Source organism: Typopeltis vanoorti, chromosome 5 (genome assembly GCF_054136105.1).
Source record: "Typopeltis vanoorti isolate ZY-2024b chromosome 5, IOZ_Tvanoo_1.0, whole genome shotgun sequence".
Lineage (NCBI taxonomy): Eukaryota > Metazoa > Arthropoda > Arachnida > Uropygi > Thelyphonidae > Typopeltis > Typopeltis vanoorti.
The window spans coordinates 94,614,997-94,635,205 of NC_143553.1; the positions used below are offsets into that span (position 1 = coordinate 94,614,997).

The window sequence follows — 20,209 nt, forward strand, 5'->3', positions numbered from 1 at the left end:
CAAACTTAATTCATTGTTCTATGCAGGGTGAAGGAGATGGAATGAAGAAGCAGCAAAAAGGGTGCAGAACCAAGATAATAAGTGAAGTCTATGGAATGGTTAGGAAATTTTCATCATCATCTTTCCTCATCTGCCTAACGTGGATTGAGGCTACCGTGAACATTTCCAATCCAATTCAAGTCCAATGTAGAGTTTTGCACAGATGAATGAAAGGATTTTATTTATATAATAGATGTTAGGAGAAATTTTTAAATAAATGACAGGAGAGAACAAGATGCGAGTGCTAGATTTTTTTCTCATGGTAAGTGAATAGAATGTATTACAAGTGACCAGTGCTTCGAATGTTATTGAATTTATTCTAAGATTGATGCAAGATATCGGACTTCTCTCAATGGAGCTATACGAACAAACTGATAAAGTCTTCAAGAGTTTATCTCTCCTCAACCATTTGTGGCAGAGTGATATTAAAAATGATATCAGAGAGGAATTTGACATTCATGATATTCAAGAATGTATAAACAGGGCTGATCTAAGGCAGCATAATTATTTAACAGAAAGGAAATGGAAAAATTAGCAAAATATATTTTAAGCAAAAATGTCAAGAAAAAAGAAAACAGGAAGGCCGAAATCTAGAAGAACTAATGAAATTAGGAATATTTTTAAAAAGTAACGGCTGGTCAAATTAGTTACCTTACCAATAATAAAACAATCTAGTTGGAAATTGACAAAACTAACACAAAATCTTAATGGTAGTGGATTATCACAATACACTGTATTCAGCATGCCAAGAAATGATTGCATGATGATGTCAAGTTTCGTGATGATTTATATTGGACTGCATCACTGTCTCTTCAATTTCATTTCCTCTTACACATGAAACTAGCAAATTTTGTAGTCTGAGTTGACTTGAATAAAGTATAGGTAAGTCTCACTAATGGCCAACACCGCTATAATGACTTACTTGGTATAACAAACTGCTGAAAAGTAACCAAAGACACTTGAGCACAATACTATGCTAAAAGAAATTCACTACAGCAAACTATCCATTTTAACAAACTGTTCCTGAGGTCCCCGAGTCTGCTAGAGTTGACCATACCATGTTTGGTCTCTAGAGCAGGGTTTCCAGATTATCTAATCATTAGTCCACCCAGAGTACTAAACGTATGATACATAGCAAATTTTTTGTACATTGGATACACATAAATTTAATTAAATAAAAATTTCTTTATTATAGCAAATTCCAAGCTTAATTCTGTACAAACTTTCAATTCAAAAGAACTATCTTTCATAAAAACCAGTATGCCTCTTCCACATCAAGTCTAAACTGTTTCTTTTCACCTCATGCACAAAACACCAACATATGAAAGACAAGCAAGAATTATTATTATTTTAGTTCTTTGGATATACTAGCTCATCTAAGTTCACTCTGAGTCACCTAAACATGGTACTTATATTTCAAATATTAACAGAACAAGAAGAGACACACAACATTTACATCCAAATTTGCAATTACATGCTATTTGCTATCAATAGTGGAAAAACAAACTTACTTTTGAATGTATCTGTTTTATTAATATCCAAAACTTCAGCACCTGGAATATAGTCTTTAGCATCTACTTCTCCATACTGAAGAGCTTTAATGTCTTGACTTGCCTCTGTTGGTTTTCCCTAAATATAACACACCCAAAGTGCATAGTGAGAAAAATTTTCTACATTTTGAACATCTACCAGAACCAAGAAATTTTATTTCACAAACAGATAGTGTGCATGCAAGCACTAGCATTAACCATGCTACCGGCCAAGATGTATACATACGTCCAGGTTACCATGGATATGAAGTGCATATTAAAATTGTAATACCATTGATATTACATTGAAATATATGATGGACACGAAGTGTATGAGGATGCGTATTTCATCCATAATGGCCGGTAAGGTGGTAAAAGACTTCTATAATTTCTGGACACCATTATAAACAGTACAAAATATTGTTGCAAGTGCTATATTGTTGTGAAGGGTGACAACATTCCTTATTAAGGAACTATGACAATTTCATTTTGACCTCTTGTTTTTGACCATTGTTTGCATGTATATTTACTGAACTAAACTACTGATTTAGTTTTTGTGGGTGTTTCTTACATGCCTCAATATTATACTGTTTTATCATAATATTATATCATCAAATTGTATAAAAATTCATTGTACATTTTTTGAATTATGATTTTTTCTCTGTTTCTTAATTTATGGAAGTGTGTGTGTGTGTGTGTGTGTGTGTGTGTGTGTGTGTGTGTGTGTGTGTGTGTGCATGTGTATGCAAGATGTTTCAAACTATCAGTATTTAGAGCAATCTGTAGAGAGAGAGAGAGAATCAGTAGATGAAATCCCTCACACTTGAGGATATTTCACGGTATTTCTGTTTAGAGTACCCTCAAACCAGATCATGAAGAGATTTTGACCAAAAAAAAAATAGACCAACATAGGAGGGTGGTCTGAAAAGTTCTCAGCCTCAATCATAGATGGCAACACTATCAGCAAGTTTTTTTTTTCTAAGTTGGCATACCTGACATAAGCATCCATGTGAAATTTCAAGTCATTCTAGCAAGTAATTTGCTTTATACAGCTGTCTGAAGCAAAAGTGTTATCTGTATCCCTTGAAATGGATAAAATTGAGTATCATGCAGTTATAAAATTCTTTTGTAAAAGAAGGTTTAACACCAAAAGAAATTCATTCCAAGTTCATAAATGTTTATGGGAACTCTTCTCCTTGGTTTTCGACAATTAAGAATGGGCTGCCGAGTTTAAACGTAGCCATACCAGCCTTGAATATGATCCGCATGAAGGACATCCAAAAAGTGTAACACCAGAAATCATTGATCAAGTGCATGATATGGTATTGCATAACTGGTGAGTCAAACTGCATGAAATTGCTGACTATAGGCATTTCAAAAGAACATGTAGGATATATTTTGCATGAAGAATTGCAAATGAAAAAGCTTTGTGCAAGATGGGTGCTGCACTTGCTCACAGCAAATCAAAAACGCACTCGCATGAAAATCTTTGAACAGTGCTTGGAGCGTTTTAACAAGAATAAAACTGATTTTGTGAGTCGATTTATTACTATGGATGAGACTTGGATTCACCATTACATACCAGAATCCAAACAGCAGTCAAAACAGTGGACAGAAGCCAGTTGTTCAGCGCCAAAGAAAACAAAGTCAGTTCAATCAGCAGGAAAGGTCATGGCATTATGTTTTGGGAGGCTAAAGGCATTTGTTTATTAATTATTTTGAAAAGGGTAAAACAATAACCAGTGAATATTATTCTGATCTTTTAACCAGACTAGACGAAAAAATTCGTGAGAAAAGACCCGGTTTGCAGAAGAAAAAAATCATCTTTCATCAGCATGATGCACCTGCCCACAAAGGTGTTTTTGGCAATGGAAAAATTAAGGGATCTGCACTATGAATTGTTGGAATATCCACCCTATTCCCCAGATTTGGCTCCCTGTGACTTCTATCTCTTCCCAAAACTAAAACTCTTCCTCACTGGTCAGCATTTTTCTTTGAATCAAGAGGTAATTGCAGCTGTAGAGGGGTATTTTGTAGATCTTACTGAGAACCACTACAGGCACAGGATAATGGCGTGGGAGCATCGCTGGAATAAATGTATTAGTCTTAAGGGAGCTTATGTTGAAAAATAAAAATAATTTTGAAATCATAAATTAGTTAATTAGTTTTTTCATTGTTAGGCCGAGAACTTTTCAGACCACCCTCGTATATGGAATATGACACTGTAAACAAGAAAAGATAGTGAAAGTAAGATTTTAAATTCCTGTTCTGTTCTTTACATAATTCCTTTGTCTTTTCTGTTATTCTTTCTTTTTTCATTTTACACACACACACACACATCTGACTTGTGTGATGAGCCTAATTTTGTTTGAATGTGCCTTGTTTGTGAAGTGTTTCTATAGGAATGTGGAAAATGTTGTAGCAGCTTCTCAAGTACAGATACCTAAAGACTTTGTGAAAGGGCCATTGATACCAAATACAGTGAGATGCACGGTTCATTGATTTGAAGGCAGTGTGACAGTCCAACTAGGAAGTGGGTTTAAATCTGAAATTCAGGAAATGACTGAAATGATGCAACTGCAGGTTCATGTAGTGCACGCGATGTAGAAAGACAATTAGATCTGCCATTCACAATAGTAGGAAAAACTTTGCGCAAAGTGTGTTGCAATGCTATCCATATAAACTCAGCCACAGTGAAGAGTTGCAAACGGGAGATGCCAGTGTCCAGAAAATGTTTACATTGACATTTCTTGCATGCATGAAGGTGGACAAGGATTGGCCTTGGAGCATCCTATGGAGTGATGAAGTACATTGTCATGTTTGTGAAACAGTAAACACTCAAAACTGCTGCATCTGTTTTCAGAGAATCCCAATGCATTTCAACAAGTTCCCTTACATTCACTAAAAGTTAAGTATGACAAGATTTGAAGCCAAGTTCATTACTGGGGTTGTTTTTCTTTGAAGAAATCCATCAAACCAGACCTGTAACCTACATGGTGAAGGCTACGCATTATTGGAACACGGTGCAGTTTTGTCATCCCGCAACTGCAGCAAAGAGGGTGCGATATACCTGAGCACAACAGTGTTGATGGAAGATTGAGCACCTCTCCACATAGGATGTGAAGTTCAACAATCATTGTGTCAGCATTCACAGAGGATAAAATAATCAGTTCTCATTTTCTATGAAACGAACAACACATTCACCAGACCTTCTGGCTTGGGGCCACCTCAAAAAGCATAGTATCAGAGCAAAGTTCTTCACTGGCAGATTTTAAAGACAAAATTGCACATTTGGCATTCAGCTGTAGACAATGCTGTATGGCGGTATCAGCTATTTAACAAGATAGCTGAGTTGGATAAAAGGAATATTTACACAATGCAGCTGGATTTTATAAAGGCACTTGAGAGGATACCACATGGAATTGAGAATGAAAAGATTGCATGCTGACCAAATTGTACTCTAGAAAACTGATGAAGCTAAAAATATGATATGCTAGTGGATAAAGAGTCAATGTTCAGCAGGCATGCTGCAAAAGTAGCTTATAGTATTAGTTGGTTACTGAAGAATATATTGACAAAACAAGTGGACATTCCTCTTTATACGGCTTTGATTGCACCTGGATTATTCACAGATCTGGTCACTTCGGTTTCTTGGGGATGAGAAAGCAGTTTGTGGCATGATCCCTACAAGGATATACTGAGGGGTTTGTGGATTGCAGACGTTGGTTGAGAGGAAGAAAAGATGATTTATGATAGAACTTGATAAGTTACTAAAAGGTTTCATAAGATTGATGCAAAGGAAATTGTTCCTTACTTTGAATAGAGGAGGAGAGAATAAGGGATCATCCCTAGAAATTGAAGAAAACTGTGGTTAGCATGGGCATCACAATTGGATTTTTCCTTGGAGAGTCGCAAATGAGGGGAATGGGCTGCCAGTATGTTGCAAGGCTTTTTTGGTGAATGTGTTCAGAGAAAGATATGACAGATATTGTGTGGACAGAGTTGGCATGAACTTACAATAAATTTTCGGACTACATCGAGATGCCAGTGCAATAATATTTACCTAGGGAAAATGCTGAATACAGAATAAAATTTCTATTGCTGAAAAAAATAGGATTACAAATCAACCATTATAAAATTGAATATTTAGAAATATGTCAAAACAACAACCAATGCTAACCTGGTTGGCTGAGTGGTTAGTATATCTGCTCTCCAACCAACATTGCAGGTTTGAATCCTGCTCTAGGTATAAATGCATGCAATTTTCTTTTCTTTAGGTGGGAAATTAATTTTAATGCCAGGTGTAAGACCACTGCTCTGCTTACTGGAGGCCTGAAATAAGTTCCATGTTTGGTCTCTAGAGCAGGATTAATGAAAACAGGGAAAAAAATCCTTGGTCCACCCATGCTACTAATGTACTATAGGTTTACAACATTTTGTGAGTGGAGATCTCCTTCCCCTACATTTTACCAAACCAGTTTTATACCAGTAATCAGAAATTTAAAAACACTACCTCTTTCAAAACAGATGTTTGAAAGAGGTAGTGTTGCAAGTTGCATAAAATGGCAGGAAAAAGACCCAGAGGAAGACTGACTAAGAGCTAGGAGGTTTCATGTAGTTAGAAATGTTGTATACTAGTGCTTCCCAAACTTCTGGATGTCAGGGCCCCCTTTGCAAAAATTAAAATATTTCACGGCTCCCCCCTCGAAAAAAAATCGTAATAGAGAGATATATTATTATAATATTTATTGTATTTATATTCAATATAAAACGTACACAGCGAATATTGCAAAAATCAAATGCATATATTACATTTTTTGCCTCTTACCGTTTGGTTCTGAAGATTGATGCGGGCTGTTCTGGTAAAATATGAAATACTGTCCTTTTTTGAGTCTGTTTCTGCTTCTTCTGATTGTTAGCGGGATTTTTTATTTATTTTTTTATCAGCCACTTATCCATCTCAGGGTTAAATTTTTTAACATAGAATAGATCAAATAATATCACCACTTACCGATACTGGCACACCACAGACTGATAACATGAAATTAGTGAATATTACCTGAATAAGGGAATCCCCCAGACCAGGAACATTTTTCTCTTTTGCGACTTTTCTCCCTTTAAGTTAATTAAACCTAACGCCAAACAGAGAGCAAAGGCAGGTTATTAAAACGTGCATATGATTGGTGCGGTATTAACAAAAGATCGCGCAACCGAAAGATAAAAGCATAGCTGACAATTAAGTTGAAATGCTAACTGTCTTCAACCGAATTCCATGTGTGAAACTGCCATAACTTGTACACAACACAAGATCATTATATATATATATATATATATATATATATATATATATTACTTAGTTTTAACACTTTTACGAATTTTAACACGTTCGGTTGAATTTTATTGCTGCCTTGGGAAATCGAACTCACACACACATCTAATTAATAACAATAGTTTTTAGTTAGATACTGTGTTTGCCTATGCAACATATGGTTTTGTTTCAGTTAATACAGCATAGTTTCTGTATGAGGGGACGTGAATCATTAATTAGTGTGTTTTTATTCCAGTTGTCTCTAATTGCACTATTTGTTGAGAAATATATTACACAGATGCCTCATATCTTATTCACTGGCATAATAAAAGTACTTGTTTTTATTGCCTCTGCAGTATAGTGGCTGTTAGGGAGGGCGTGTTGTTTACCACTGCAAGCAAGTTACTATCTCCCCACATGAACTTGTGGGGAGATAGTAACATTTGTCTACATTTAACAGAAAACTAGCTTGGATGAGAGTGATAATAAAAAAAGAGTTTTGATATGTATATAAAGTCAATATCAACAGTCCCTGATTACGAACGCGTGATGAAAGGGACAGGAAGATTTTGAGCTTCCCCGGAGAGCATTCGAAGTAAATACAATTAACCACTGCTTTGAAATGAAACATATGAATAAGCAATATTTACTAATATTGCTAATATTTACTAATATTAGCAATATTAGTAAAATTAGCAATATTAGTAATTATTAGTAGGAAGCAAAGTTTGTGAACCAACACCAATGTGTGTGAATTTTTCCATTAAAATATAAAAAATAACAAAAAAGAAATAATAAATAATAAAAGTCAAATACGTTTCTTTTAAGATAAGAAAAATCTACTTAGTCTTAAAACATTTTAAATTTGTTTTCATTATTTCACAGCCCCCCTCAGCAAAACCTACTGCCCCCAAGGGGGCTGCGGCCCACAGTTTGGGAAGCACTGTTGTAGACAACCAATATATATATAAACTTTGATAATATTGGAGTCCTGACAAACAGGAGATTAATTTGGAGTAGGATTGCTGATAGGAGGCTAATATAATGTATAACTAGCAAAGTATCCCGAACATCCCTTGAAGATACAACACACATCAGGAATTTGTTGATGACAATGCTATCCTTCAAATATTTTGGAACATTAATTACTCAAGATAATACAACTCATACAGAAATACAGGCTAGAATACATGCATTATAGATCTTATAATTCACCAAATCATTTATTATAATTATTATTACTTCTGCTTCCAAAATTCTTCCAAACAGAGTTAAAATAGAAATATACAAGACTATCATTAGACCAACTGTTTTATATAGAGCAAAAATCTGGAGCATATGATGAAAACCTTGTAGATCTTTGAAAATCAAATTCTTAAAAAAAAAGTCTTTGGACCTATAAGAGATAACAAAACAGTAGACTGGAAAAGATGTAAGAACTATATCAACTACATGTGTGTGTACCTAGTCTAGTCATAAATACTGTTACAACTTAAATATTGTTTTTCTTTTTTTTCATGCTTACACGGTGATCAGAATACATTATGGAAGATTATGGAGACAACTACCGTGTTAGAGCAAAACTTTAGTTTAATATAAACCAAACTTAAATATTGCATAAACCTTTAATCTATCAGTAAATCATTTACAACTTTCAGCACATACAAACCATATGCATATAGCAACACTCAATGTTCAAAATGTTTCCCTTTTGCCATCACACATATCCGAAACCTGTGAGGTGAGGCCACAAATCAATGGCAGCATGCACAACATCCAGTGGAAATGCTGCTGCTCCCCCAAATTCACCTTCAGGCTGGTGGTGGTGGTGGTGCTGGAGTACCGTTTCTTATAGGCTACTCTCTCAGGCTCCAACCACAATTTGAAGTCCAACAGATTCAGATCGGGACTTCCAGATGGTCAATCAGATAGTGATATGTGGTCGGACATACCTCCAACCACTGTTGTGGGAGGTCCTGGCCATGTGTGCAGGAGCTGAGTCCTGTTGGAAGGTCCACTGCCTACTGTGAAACAAGGTTTTGTTTAGGTGACATACCACAGGTTCCAGCACTGTGTCTTGTTACACTTTGGCAGAGGTCTGACCCTTTCTTACAGAAATGAAACTTAGATACACCCTGATATGTCACTTCCCCACCAAACCATCACTGATGCAAAATGGACCGCTCTGAATCCAGGGTACTATGGCATGTGCTGTGCAACCCTCCAGGACATCAATCATTTTGTGTATTGCCAGAGAAGTGTTTGATTTTATCCCCCCTCTGCTGCATAAGTTGTGGTGTTGGGAAGTGTCCATTAGAATGACGATAGGCTCTCATCCACAGGTTATCAGTTAATACACACGATCATTCTCTGCATTCTCACAGGATTAAAGCAAAGGCATGCCTTTGCAGACTGTCGAGTCCTATCATGGTCGACTTGTTCTGTGGTAGTCAGATACATTTGTATTGTTATAATGGTTAATAGTCCAATACACAGACATCCTATTGATCCCGAGTGTTTATAGCATGTTGAAAATAACAGGTGGCTGCATTCTAATCTTGTGAAGTGCTATTACAGCTACACAGTTCTCACAATCTCCCCACTGCATCTTAACCCATGCAGCTAGGCAACTCTCTCTACTGATAAACATATGAATGTTGGCTGTGCACAATGCCACTAATGGAACTGGGCTCATGCAATTCTGTGGGCAGCATGGGTCTCTTTGGAAGTTGTAACAATATTTATGGCATGTATATCTTCAATACTACTACTACTAAGTGATAAAATGGCAGCTGCTAGCAAATTGAAATGGGTTGGACATGTGGAAAAAAATGAGTGAGAAGAGCAGAGTTAAATAGAATTGTGTTCAAGATGAGACACCTAATGATAGGCGATCTAATGGAAGACCAAAAAAGATGGGAATCATGGACTAAACTGGAAGAGCTCAGGACAGAAAAGTATAGAATAAAATGGTGCCTGTAGCAATGAATCTTAGAGAGATTCAATAAGCTAGAAGAAAAAGAAGATAACTAATCAATTTCTCCAAATTTATTTATTTTTTTATAAAAAAAATCAATTTATTTTTAAAGCAGATATAAAGTAAAGCAGTAGGATTCCCCTTTGCTCTCTGCCTCAAGTTAAGACTGAGCAATTCAATAAAGTTTGCAACACTTTGATAATATTACATCAAATATAATTTCTTAAACACTAGAAAAGAGTGATGAACCCACATACATACAATCTCTATTAATACAGCAGCAGCAGGCAATGTGGAGCCTAAATGGAACCTTCAGTTTCTACCAGGGACAGTTTAATCTAAAACTATGAATAAACTTAAACTTCACACAAAAAGACTTTAATGAAAGAGAGATGTTTCTATTAAGCAGTTGCACTTGATCTTAGATTGAGGATATTATTTTCTGTTCACAAAAAAGATGAGCATGGGAAATGTCAGGCGTTGATAATCTTGAAGTCAGTTTACTTTCAAAGTCATGTTTGTCATGAGAGGACAGTTTTTTCACACTAGTAGAATTGTTCTTGAAATGATCAACAACAACAACAATGGGCTGAAACCTCAAATTTTGTAGTCAATGTATCATGCTAAAGCAATATTTTAGCATGTTTGGTTGACTAATACCTAGATTCATTCATCATCAAAAAATTAAACCATAAATATAAAATGACATATTTTAATATAATTAACGGCTATATTAGCCTGTTTTTGTTTAGGAGTGTCCCTTATATTTAATACATTGGCTAACATAACTCAAAGGGGTATATATATATTTTAGGGCATTATGGGCGAGTATAGAAGGCAATTATGGCAGAATAAAAAAATGTGGAAAAATTATATACATACCTTGATTTTGGTTTAAAAGATGCCTTCTAAATCCAAGCTCTTGTTGAAGTGGGGGGGGGGGGGGGAAGAGAGAGAAAGAACATGGGGATGTACTTGAGACATGGGAAATAAGTTTGGGAACCCGGGTTACTATTAATAATATATATATAAATATATATATATATTATTTTGTTGTGGGGAGAGGGGGGGGGGAGGGTATCCTTATGTGGAAACTGGGGCAAGGGTTTACGGGGTGTGGACCGTTTCGGTCACCGTCTGACCATCGTCGGAACTTTGTGGGAATGACTGTAGGGCTATGTCAAGGCTGCAAGGTGTGTCTGCCAAATTTGGGCATTTGTTATCGCTAAATGGCCGGAGGCGTGGCTTAATTTGTAAGTTTTGGAACGTCCAACATTCGGAAATTAGGTAGGGGTGGTGGACATTGATAGAATTACCATCGCATATTATGGCAATAGTTTCGGATATTCTAAGCATCGTTTCGTTTTCTTGTTTGTCAATGATTATGGCTTTGTCAATCTGGGGGATGTGTTTTAGTTCAAGGGCGTAAGCTGCAATTTCAGTGTTCCCTGTATTTTGTGGTTTGTTTTTCTTTTTGATGTTGCGATGTTTTTTCGTGTTCAGATATTCTGGAAAGGGAATATTGCAATCCCTGAAGTGCTCTTGTAGTCTAGTCCATAACAACCTAATTGTAGAGCCCGTATAGGTGATGTCACAGTCTTTTTGACAAGGAAATTTGTAGACTACGTTGTGGTGTTCGAATAATTCTTTATGAGTGAGAGATTTAGTAGGTTTTAGGAGAGTAGCTAATTTATGGTTTGTGGTGAATACTAGCTTGTAGTCCGTATTTTTGAAAATGTATTTGTAAGCCTTGTATGTGTTTTGGATTATGGCAATTTGATGACCATACGTGTCGGGAAGTCTGCTTTTGTTGTATTATTCTTAAGACGGGATTTTGCCGTATAGTTCGTGTAATTTATTAGATGCGTGGGGTAGTTGCGATTTTTGAAAACCTGTGTTAAATACTTGAGTTCAGTGTTAAGAAAATTGCTGTTGGTGGAGAATTTGTAAGCATTGATAAATTGCGATAGGATGACAGATTTTTTAATGGAATATGGGTGGTATGAATTGAAATGGAGGTAGTTTCCGACATGTGTGGGTGTGTGAAAATATCTTCGTGGCAATTCTGTTATGGCTTCTGATTAATGTAAGATTTAAGAAATTGATGGATTTGTTCTGTTCTGTTTCCATGGTGAATTGTAGTCTGTTGCTAAAATCGTTGAGGGATGTTTGTATGGCGGAGATGTGTGAGGGTTTGCCAATGCATAGAATATCGTCTATGTATCTGCCATAGAAGGTGATGCCGGGGGGGGGGGGGGAGTAGAAGTGATTCAATGTGTGCCAGGAATAATCACATATTTAAAATGTAAACAATTTAGTAGCAGCTAATAATTTTTTAAATATACTGTTGTATTTTTTAAATATGTATTTTATCAATATAACATTGTGAATGTTATTAAAAATGTGTACAAGAAGAGAATTTACTTCACATCTGTTGTGAAGTGAAATTTCCTACTTTCCAATGATTAGCATGGTAAAAGTTCGACAGCACACTTTTATTTCACTATTAAGTGACTATTAAATAACTTTTCACAATATAGTCTTAGAGAGCTTTATTATAAAAATTTAAAGGTTTTAATTACCAGCTAGATATTACTACCTTCAAATGCTATATAGTGAAGACAATTTATTCAAGTAAAAAATCCCAGATTCATGCTTATCTAAGCTACACTTGACACATGAAAAAATAAATCATCAACAACTGCAAATCAGACTTTGAAAAGGCCCAAAGCCAAAAAAAAACATGCATCCTGTTCAAATTGCAGTCAAGCTTTCTGATCTTCATTAAGGTAACGAATGCCTTTCCATGCTATCATCTCTCTCTCTCATGCATATGGTATATGGTAACACCAGTCTTAAAGATGATTTCTTGGCATCAGTCATCTCCAAGTCTTTCATAAACAACCAAGACAAATAATTATCTCCCATTATTATCATGAACAAGTTGTTACATATCCTCCACACACACACACACATAGATCATTTGCTGGAAAGACATCAGAAAAATCCTCAGTAATTTTTTATATACTTATCCGTATACACTTAGTATATAGATTACTATCTCATAGTCTAGATAGTATCCCTCCAACTGTAACTAAATCTGTGCACCAGAATTAACATCCATCCATCCATCCTATATCACTTAGAGCCTCCATAGCCAGTCAGTATCAACAAACTCTTCCAGGTGGAAAGACCGGTGTTCAAATCCTGTCTAAGACAAGAAGAATCATTTATAAAGTCTTTTCAATTAAAGATAAATCAGCCAGTCTCAAACAGAGATGAAAGGTTTTTCCTCTTGATAATTTGGATTTGTCATCCCACAAAACTCGCAGACTGGAATAGTTGCTTTGGCATTAACTCATAAAATACATATCCTATACAACAATTATAAGTTGTCATACTCATCTGGCAATAGTATGAAAGAAAATCTATATACAGTCTGTCCCTAAAAAGGGACAATAAAATATACCATTAGTCATTTTTTCCACTACCCTCACCTCACTCCTCTCTCAAAAATAATGGAGTTCATTATCAGCAACTTTTTTACTACCAGGTAACCAAAAAAGTTCATGCAGTTTTTGGTACAGTTTGCTGCAATGACTTGTTCTATTTTGTGTCTTGCAGAGCACAATTTTGTTATGCGAGTCACAAGGCACAGATATGCATCAGTAAATCGGTGTGCTCTATTGGTGTGTACTCTTTTTCTGTGACTTTGAACCCCTTTTAAAATGTCAGTTGAACCTGGTGTAATTCAGGTTTGTTTGCTTTACAAATTTAAACTAAGTTCAAAAGCTTTAGAAGAATCCCATAAGATGTGTGGCATTTGGAAAAGATGCAGTAGCAGAACATACTGCACAGAAATGGTTTAAAAAAATTGTTTCAGGAAGACCCTCCGTTATTGATAATGAAAAATTATGCGTCGCTGTCGAAAATAATTCCATATTAACATGTCAAGAACTTTCACAAATGTTTAACGTGAGTGGTGAAACAATTCATTTACACTTGCATGACAATTTGCTTAGCTTCCATGATTTTCCCAATTTTCAATTGGGAAAATCATGGAAGCTAAGCAAATAGGTCCCACATGCACTATCAGATGACAATAAACTTCAAAGGCTATCAGTTTGTTCTTTACTTCTTTCACGTCATAAAAACAAGCCGTTTTTGGATTATTTGCTCACTTGAGATGAAAAATGGATCTTGTACTCTAACAAGAAGTGAACGTATCATTGGTTGTCACCAAACGATCCAGTACCACACACTTTAAAAGCACCGCTTCATCCTCCAGAAGACTGTTTTGTGTGTGGTGGACTGGAACCAGTATTGTCCACTACGAGTTTCTCGCTGCAGGCCAAACAATTACCGAGATCTACTCGATGCAATTCGAGAGTGTGCAGGATGTGTTACTTCAGAAACAGCCAGAATTAGTTAATCGGAAGAAAGTGCTATTCTTGTAGTGCTATTAATGCAAAACCTCATACTGCATAACTTACCTGTGAGAAGATTTGTGTTTTAGGATGGGAGATACTCTCCCCATCCTTCATATTCTCCTAACATTTCTCCAAGTGATCTTTTTTTTTTTTTTTTTTTTTTTTTTTTTGCACTAGGCAATTCTGCAATAAAACAGATTGAAGTGGAAGTTCTAGGTTTATTACTTAAGACAAAAGTGGAATTTACGAACTTGTATCTCAGTGGGAAAGAGTTGTAAATTGTAAAGCTGCTTATTTTAATGAATAAAACATTTTATGAAAATTTCTGCAGTTGTTTAATTTTTATCACAAAAAACTGCATGAACTTTTTTGGTTACCTGCTACTTGGAGCTTCATTAATTAATCAGTACTCATCATTATGGGTTTGTTTTGCCACTCTCATTCCACAGATCTCCTAGACGACCTACCTGCCTTTGGACAGTAGCCATGGAAACAGATACAAGTTAAGATCTTCTATACATAAAGGTTCGGAGAAACTTATGTAGCTGCTCATGACATTTTTTAAAAGGCATTTAATCAAGTCTGGCATAGAAGGCAGACATGATTAAACGGTCTGTCCTCGCTGTTTCCTCTTTGGTAGTTCACAGCATATTATATTGAATAGTTTCCTCTCACCAGATTTCCTATCAATGCCCAGATCCACTAATCTGCTTTCATCCACAATCTTCCTCCCCTTATATATATTATGACTGTATTTCATAACCTCAAACCTTATTCATAGTTTTGCTGAAAGTACACTCCATTACTCTTCTTCATTTCACAAACTTCGTAATATTCAGAGGATTTAGGCTTCAAGATCCTCCATACATAAAATGTCATTAAACACTGATCTCTTCAATTGTTTTCCATTTGGATAAAGATAAACTAGTGATTATCACTGCTACCAGAATACTATTTCTTTGAAGAATCTTACTTCACTTCCCCTTACTTTTGATTATATTCTAATTTCAGTCAAGATCAGTTTATTTACTCTTCTTGGACTGATTTTCACATCTTGCCTTTCCAGGCACAATCACATTACATCCATAGCCTCCATTCAACTCAATTCAGCAATCAAAAATCTTGGTGCCCTCTTTCATTCAAAATGCTACTTCATGCCTGTGCAATTCCTGATAACTGTATAAATCACAAATCTGGAAAATCCTAGCATACTGTTCTTACATTGTGCCAAAATTCCTCCTAGAAATGCTAGTTGTTATCCACTATTTTCTCAACAGATGACTCCTCCTATCTCACAAACCTCTTCAATTGTTTTCTCATACACACTCTGTTTCTGATGTCTTTTTACAGATATTTTTATAGGCCATCAACCTGCCAACCACCATTCTCTGTTCCTCTACTGTCCTCTAACGTGTAAGTAGATGAATATTTGCTAGTCAGCATTCATACAGTTCAGTTCTAGACTTATTAAACTGACTTTTCATGCTCTTCTTTAAAATTCTTCTACCTCTGTTCTTAAAGAAAGCAAGAAAGCCTTCCCCGTACCATTTTATTCAATGACGCAAACAGTATATTTATGGAACACATTAACAGATTCTTCTTCCTTAATCACCTGCCAATACATAGCACTACTTGGGTTATAGGTTTTGTGATCTCTCAATGCTTCATGTGAAGTTGATACATAAAACTATTACCTTCTATCCAAAATACAAAAGATTCTGAATAATTACTCTACTATTAATAACACTTCATCAACCATGATATGCTTATTAAGATTCCTTATAACACAGGAATCTTGGAAAGACTCTCTGAGAGCTCTAAAAATCATTTCCAGGCAAGTTTAAAAAAAAAAAAAAAAAAAATTTAATTTTCCTTCTACTAAAAATAAAACATAAAACTTCTATTCTTAGAGCATTTAAGAGTGCACCTAGATTCTTTCTTTCCTTACAATCTCTATTGTGTTATTGATAGCATTCTTTGCATAGTGTCTCTGTTTGAAGGAAGCAGACAATCAGAAAATATTGAATGGGTTTTTTCTACCTCACATATTGATATGCCTCTATTCTGTTACTACTTATCTTATTTAGTAATCTTTCAAAGTAAATACTTCAGACATCCATAATATCTCTATCTTCAGTTTTTATATGTTACCTTTACCATCTCTGATTCCTTTTACAGTCTTTTCTCCATTTCTAAGATTTTTCCATGGCCACCAAAACAATGTCACCTTCATGACATTTGTTTTGTATATTTTTAGCAGTTTTTTCATGAGCTATTTTTACCCATAGCTTTAAGCCAATGAATTTCCTCCATTTTTTGAGAGTACCTGCTGACTTACTTGCCAAGAAGTTTTTGAGGTGATTTCTTTCTTTTTCAAGACGTTCTTCACGTCAGAGTTTGCCATAGAATCTCAAAGTTTTGGTTCATTTCTTCAGGTCATTTCATTTTTCTTGAATACAATTTTTGTTTTCTACACTTTACCTTCAAACATTGGTCATTTTTGATTCTTTTTTGGAACTTTTGTGCATATTTTTCTTTTCAACGTGATATTTACTTTTATCCTGTTCAAAAACTAAATAGTGACCACTTTCTATTTCAAAACTCCCTGTATACACTAATATCTTGAATTGGTATGAAGATATTCCTATAAACAATGCACGGTCAATAAGTTTTGTTTTTTTGTCTGTTCTCTATGCATCTTTACATTACATACAGAACAGACTCGTGTTCATATTGACTTATCCATGTCCTGAACAGAAATCCAGCACATACATACCATTATAATTTGAATTGCACCTTTCTCCAAATTTTCCCAAAACATTTCTATATCTTCTCTCTTCCATCATCTATGTGGATGATGATGAGGCCAAATGAACTCTTTCCATTTCTGTCTGTCCCGGGAGAGTCTGAACAATTCTGTCCAGTTTGGTGTCGCTTGTTGTGATTTGGTTTTCAGGTCCTCTTTTATTTTGTCTATCCATCTAATTCTGGGCTGTCCTGTGGATCTTTTACCTTCCATCGTTGTATTCAGGGCTTCAGATGGTAGTCTTTCTGTTTCTATTCTGGTCACAGCCAAATCATCGCAGTCTTCTTTCTTGGATTTTGTCTATTATTGTTATTTCTTGTTTTAGTCATTTCCTTATGTCTTTGTTTCTTAGTCGATCCAGCAGAGAAACTCCAAGTAATCTTCTTAGCCACCCCATTTTATTTTCTACTTTACTGTTTACATCCCCACATGAACTACTTTTCCCTGTGTAATGACTTGAAAATTCCTCCACTTCTTTTTCAGCATGGATGTGGACTATAGCAGCAGTATATCTCATTGTCCAATTTATCTTTGTGTTAGTGTTGAATGCTGTAGTTACTATTTCCTTTTCACTGTTGCAAGAATATAACATATTTTAGTTATCATTTAACAGAATCATTTCATCTCATTTTATTCATCTCAGTAACACCAATTATGTTTACATCTATTTCTTCTATCAGTTTCTCTTCACTTCTTATGCTGATGATGCCTATAATCAATTCTGCCGAGTTTGAGTTTGTTCCAGTAGCCAACTTTTTCACTATTCACTACTTTATGCCAACACAGAATATAATTTGATTGGCTACAACCCAAATTGCCATTATATTCTCATTTATTCAGTATCTAATCCTAACCTTCTTATATACAACAAAAAGGTGCAATAAGGGACATCAGAAGCCTTTGCCATTTCAATGCATTTCTTACAGGCTATGTGGAGTCTGCCTCCCCATTATCTTGCTTTATGCATTAAGCAATTTAAACAATCAGGGCCAACAAACAGAAAGGAATATACAGAAGGCAGATGAATCAGGATACTGCTCATGAAATGTTTTTAGTACAAGGGAACTGTAATGTATATACTACTTACTTTAAGTCAAGTATTGCTTTGATCCTTTATGAAATCCTATGTGAAAACTGGATTTAATTAATCACAGTTTATCATATTAACCTGGCGTTAGTAAGGTGGAGTGTCACAGATTCCAAAGATTTTAAATTGACTATAGCTTTTTAACAACGTGCGGCAGTGAGTGATGTCTGCCTGCTACTCGACGCCATAGATGACAGGATGTTGCACACAAGCAAGTTCAGTGTGCAGAGGTGTAAAGTGTGCTGGGGTCCACTAGACCCCAACTTACCAAAAGTGTGACTATATTTATTTCCAAAACATAAGTTGTTTTCATGTATATTCTACTAAAATATTATTGTTACTGCTGTGTCTTCTATATTTTTACATACCAACTATAAGCAAATACGTTTTCATAAATATTTAGAGGGTATTTTGAGAATAATATCTTTTTTTTTACCAGATGAGTTATGAGCAGGAAGAACAGAGGTTACGTCAAATTATTGATGATGCTTTGAGAAATGAGGAGCCATTTAGCAGACGATGATGATGAAATTGATTTAGAATTAGTAACCACGAGTTAATTTTGTGGATCTGCGTTTTTATTCTGTAAAATTACAGGACACTTAAACAATACATAATCTAATATTGATTAAAAAGATATGGATTTCTACTACTATTAACATAACAGTACTATTCTTCATTAATGAAAATGCATATATGACAAGTTAAACCAAACATAATGCAGGACTGTACATGATCAATAATAACTAATAACATCAAGATTAATAATCTGATCTGTAAGTAACACATCATTAAAGCAAGTGATATCATATTGCATATCAAAATTGAGAACATTAGGTTTGACGGTCCATATGTGCAAATGTTACCTCTTAAAAAACTTCTGTTTTGTTAAGAAAACAAAAAACAAATCATTAATCTCAATTAAGATACCGCATTTGCCAGCGTATAAGACGCACTTTTTTTTTTCGAAAATAGGTCTGAAAAATAGGGTGCGTCTTATACGTCGATACTCAGGTTTTTATTACTTTCATTTCTGGAAATTTTCTCTGTTCCGAGTTACGCGATTTCTTTCTTGCTTCCTTGCAGTGTGTGAAAGCAATCTAGTTACGCTGAGCTCAGTGGATGTGCATGCGCTGTCATTGACGATCACAGCTGTGTTCCTGTTCGTTTAAATTTTCCAATTGTTGTTGAGGTTGTTGTGAACGGTGATAAATTTCTGCAGTTAAATTTTCTCTAAATTTCTTCACAAATTATGACTGAAAAACACTGGCATTGCTACAATATTGCATTCAAGCTATGTGTAATTGTATATGCTAAAGAACATGGAAACAGGGCTGCAGAGAGGCATTTCGTGCCACCTCCAACTGAGAAAATTATAAGAACTTGGCGGGATCAGAAAGAGGAAACTTAAAAATCTTTTTCCCCTAAAAAATGTGTACAAAAAAAGGGGGGTGCGCCTTATAGACTGGCAAATACGGTAATTAAATCTTAATATTTGTAAGTCTGCCATGCCATCTCATCCTCATCAGTACATTTGTTGCTCTCACATGGCACCAATATGTTACAGGTCTTGTGACGACCTTTTGTGTGCATGTCAGATATATACGTGTACACACACACACACACACAACAGACTGATCCAAATGCTGCAAAACTTTGCAGGAATACATTATGCATCATGCTGAAGAGATATTTGAGAAAAAAAAGTAGTTCCAAAATTCACCACCAAGAACAATGTAAACACCAAATGCATGAACTTTGCATATCAGGCAACTTGGCAGTGCCAGGAGAGTTTAAAAAGATGGACAAAGGTTTTTTCCCCTTCATTTTAGTTAATAGTATCCACAATGATGGCATTAACCTTGCTCTAACATGCTTTGCATGTTACGTTGTACTACTTAAACAACTGCAATGCTGTTGCTGCACTCTGTGAATTTCGTTGCCTGAACAAATGTTGATGAGGTCAGCTATCTCCATGTACTCTGTGACGAATGATTAGTTTGTTTCGAAGAAATCAGATCATTGGGAGTTAG

At 35.4% G+C, this 20,209-nt stretch overlaps 1 protein-coding gene across 1 annotated transcript in view; it reads right to left on the bottom strand.

The window, feature by feature from the left end:
* Nucleotides 1-20,209, bottom strand: part of Mys45A (SDA1 domain containing protein Mys45A) — a 203,423-nt gene that overhangs the window by 43,542 nt on the left and 139,672 nt on the right. Inside the window, exon 17 of the mRNA XM_090393262.1 lies at nt 1,551-1,668. Within this exon, the coding sequence (XP_090249388.1) occupies nt 1,551-1,668 (118 nt within the window). The remainder of the gene's footprint in view (nt 1-1,550; nt 1,669-20,209) is intronic.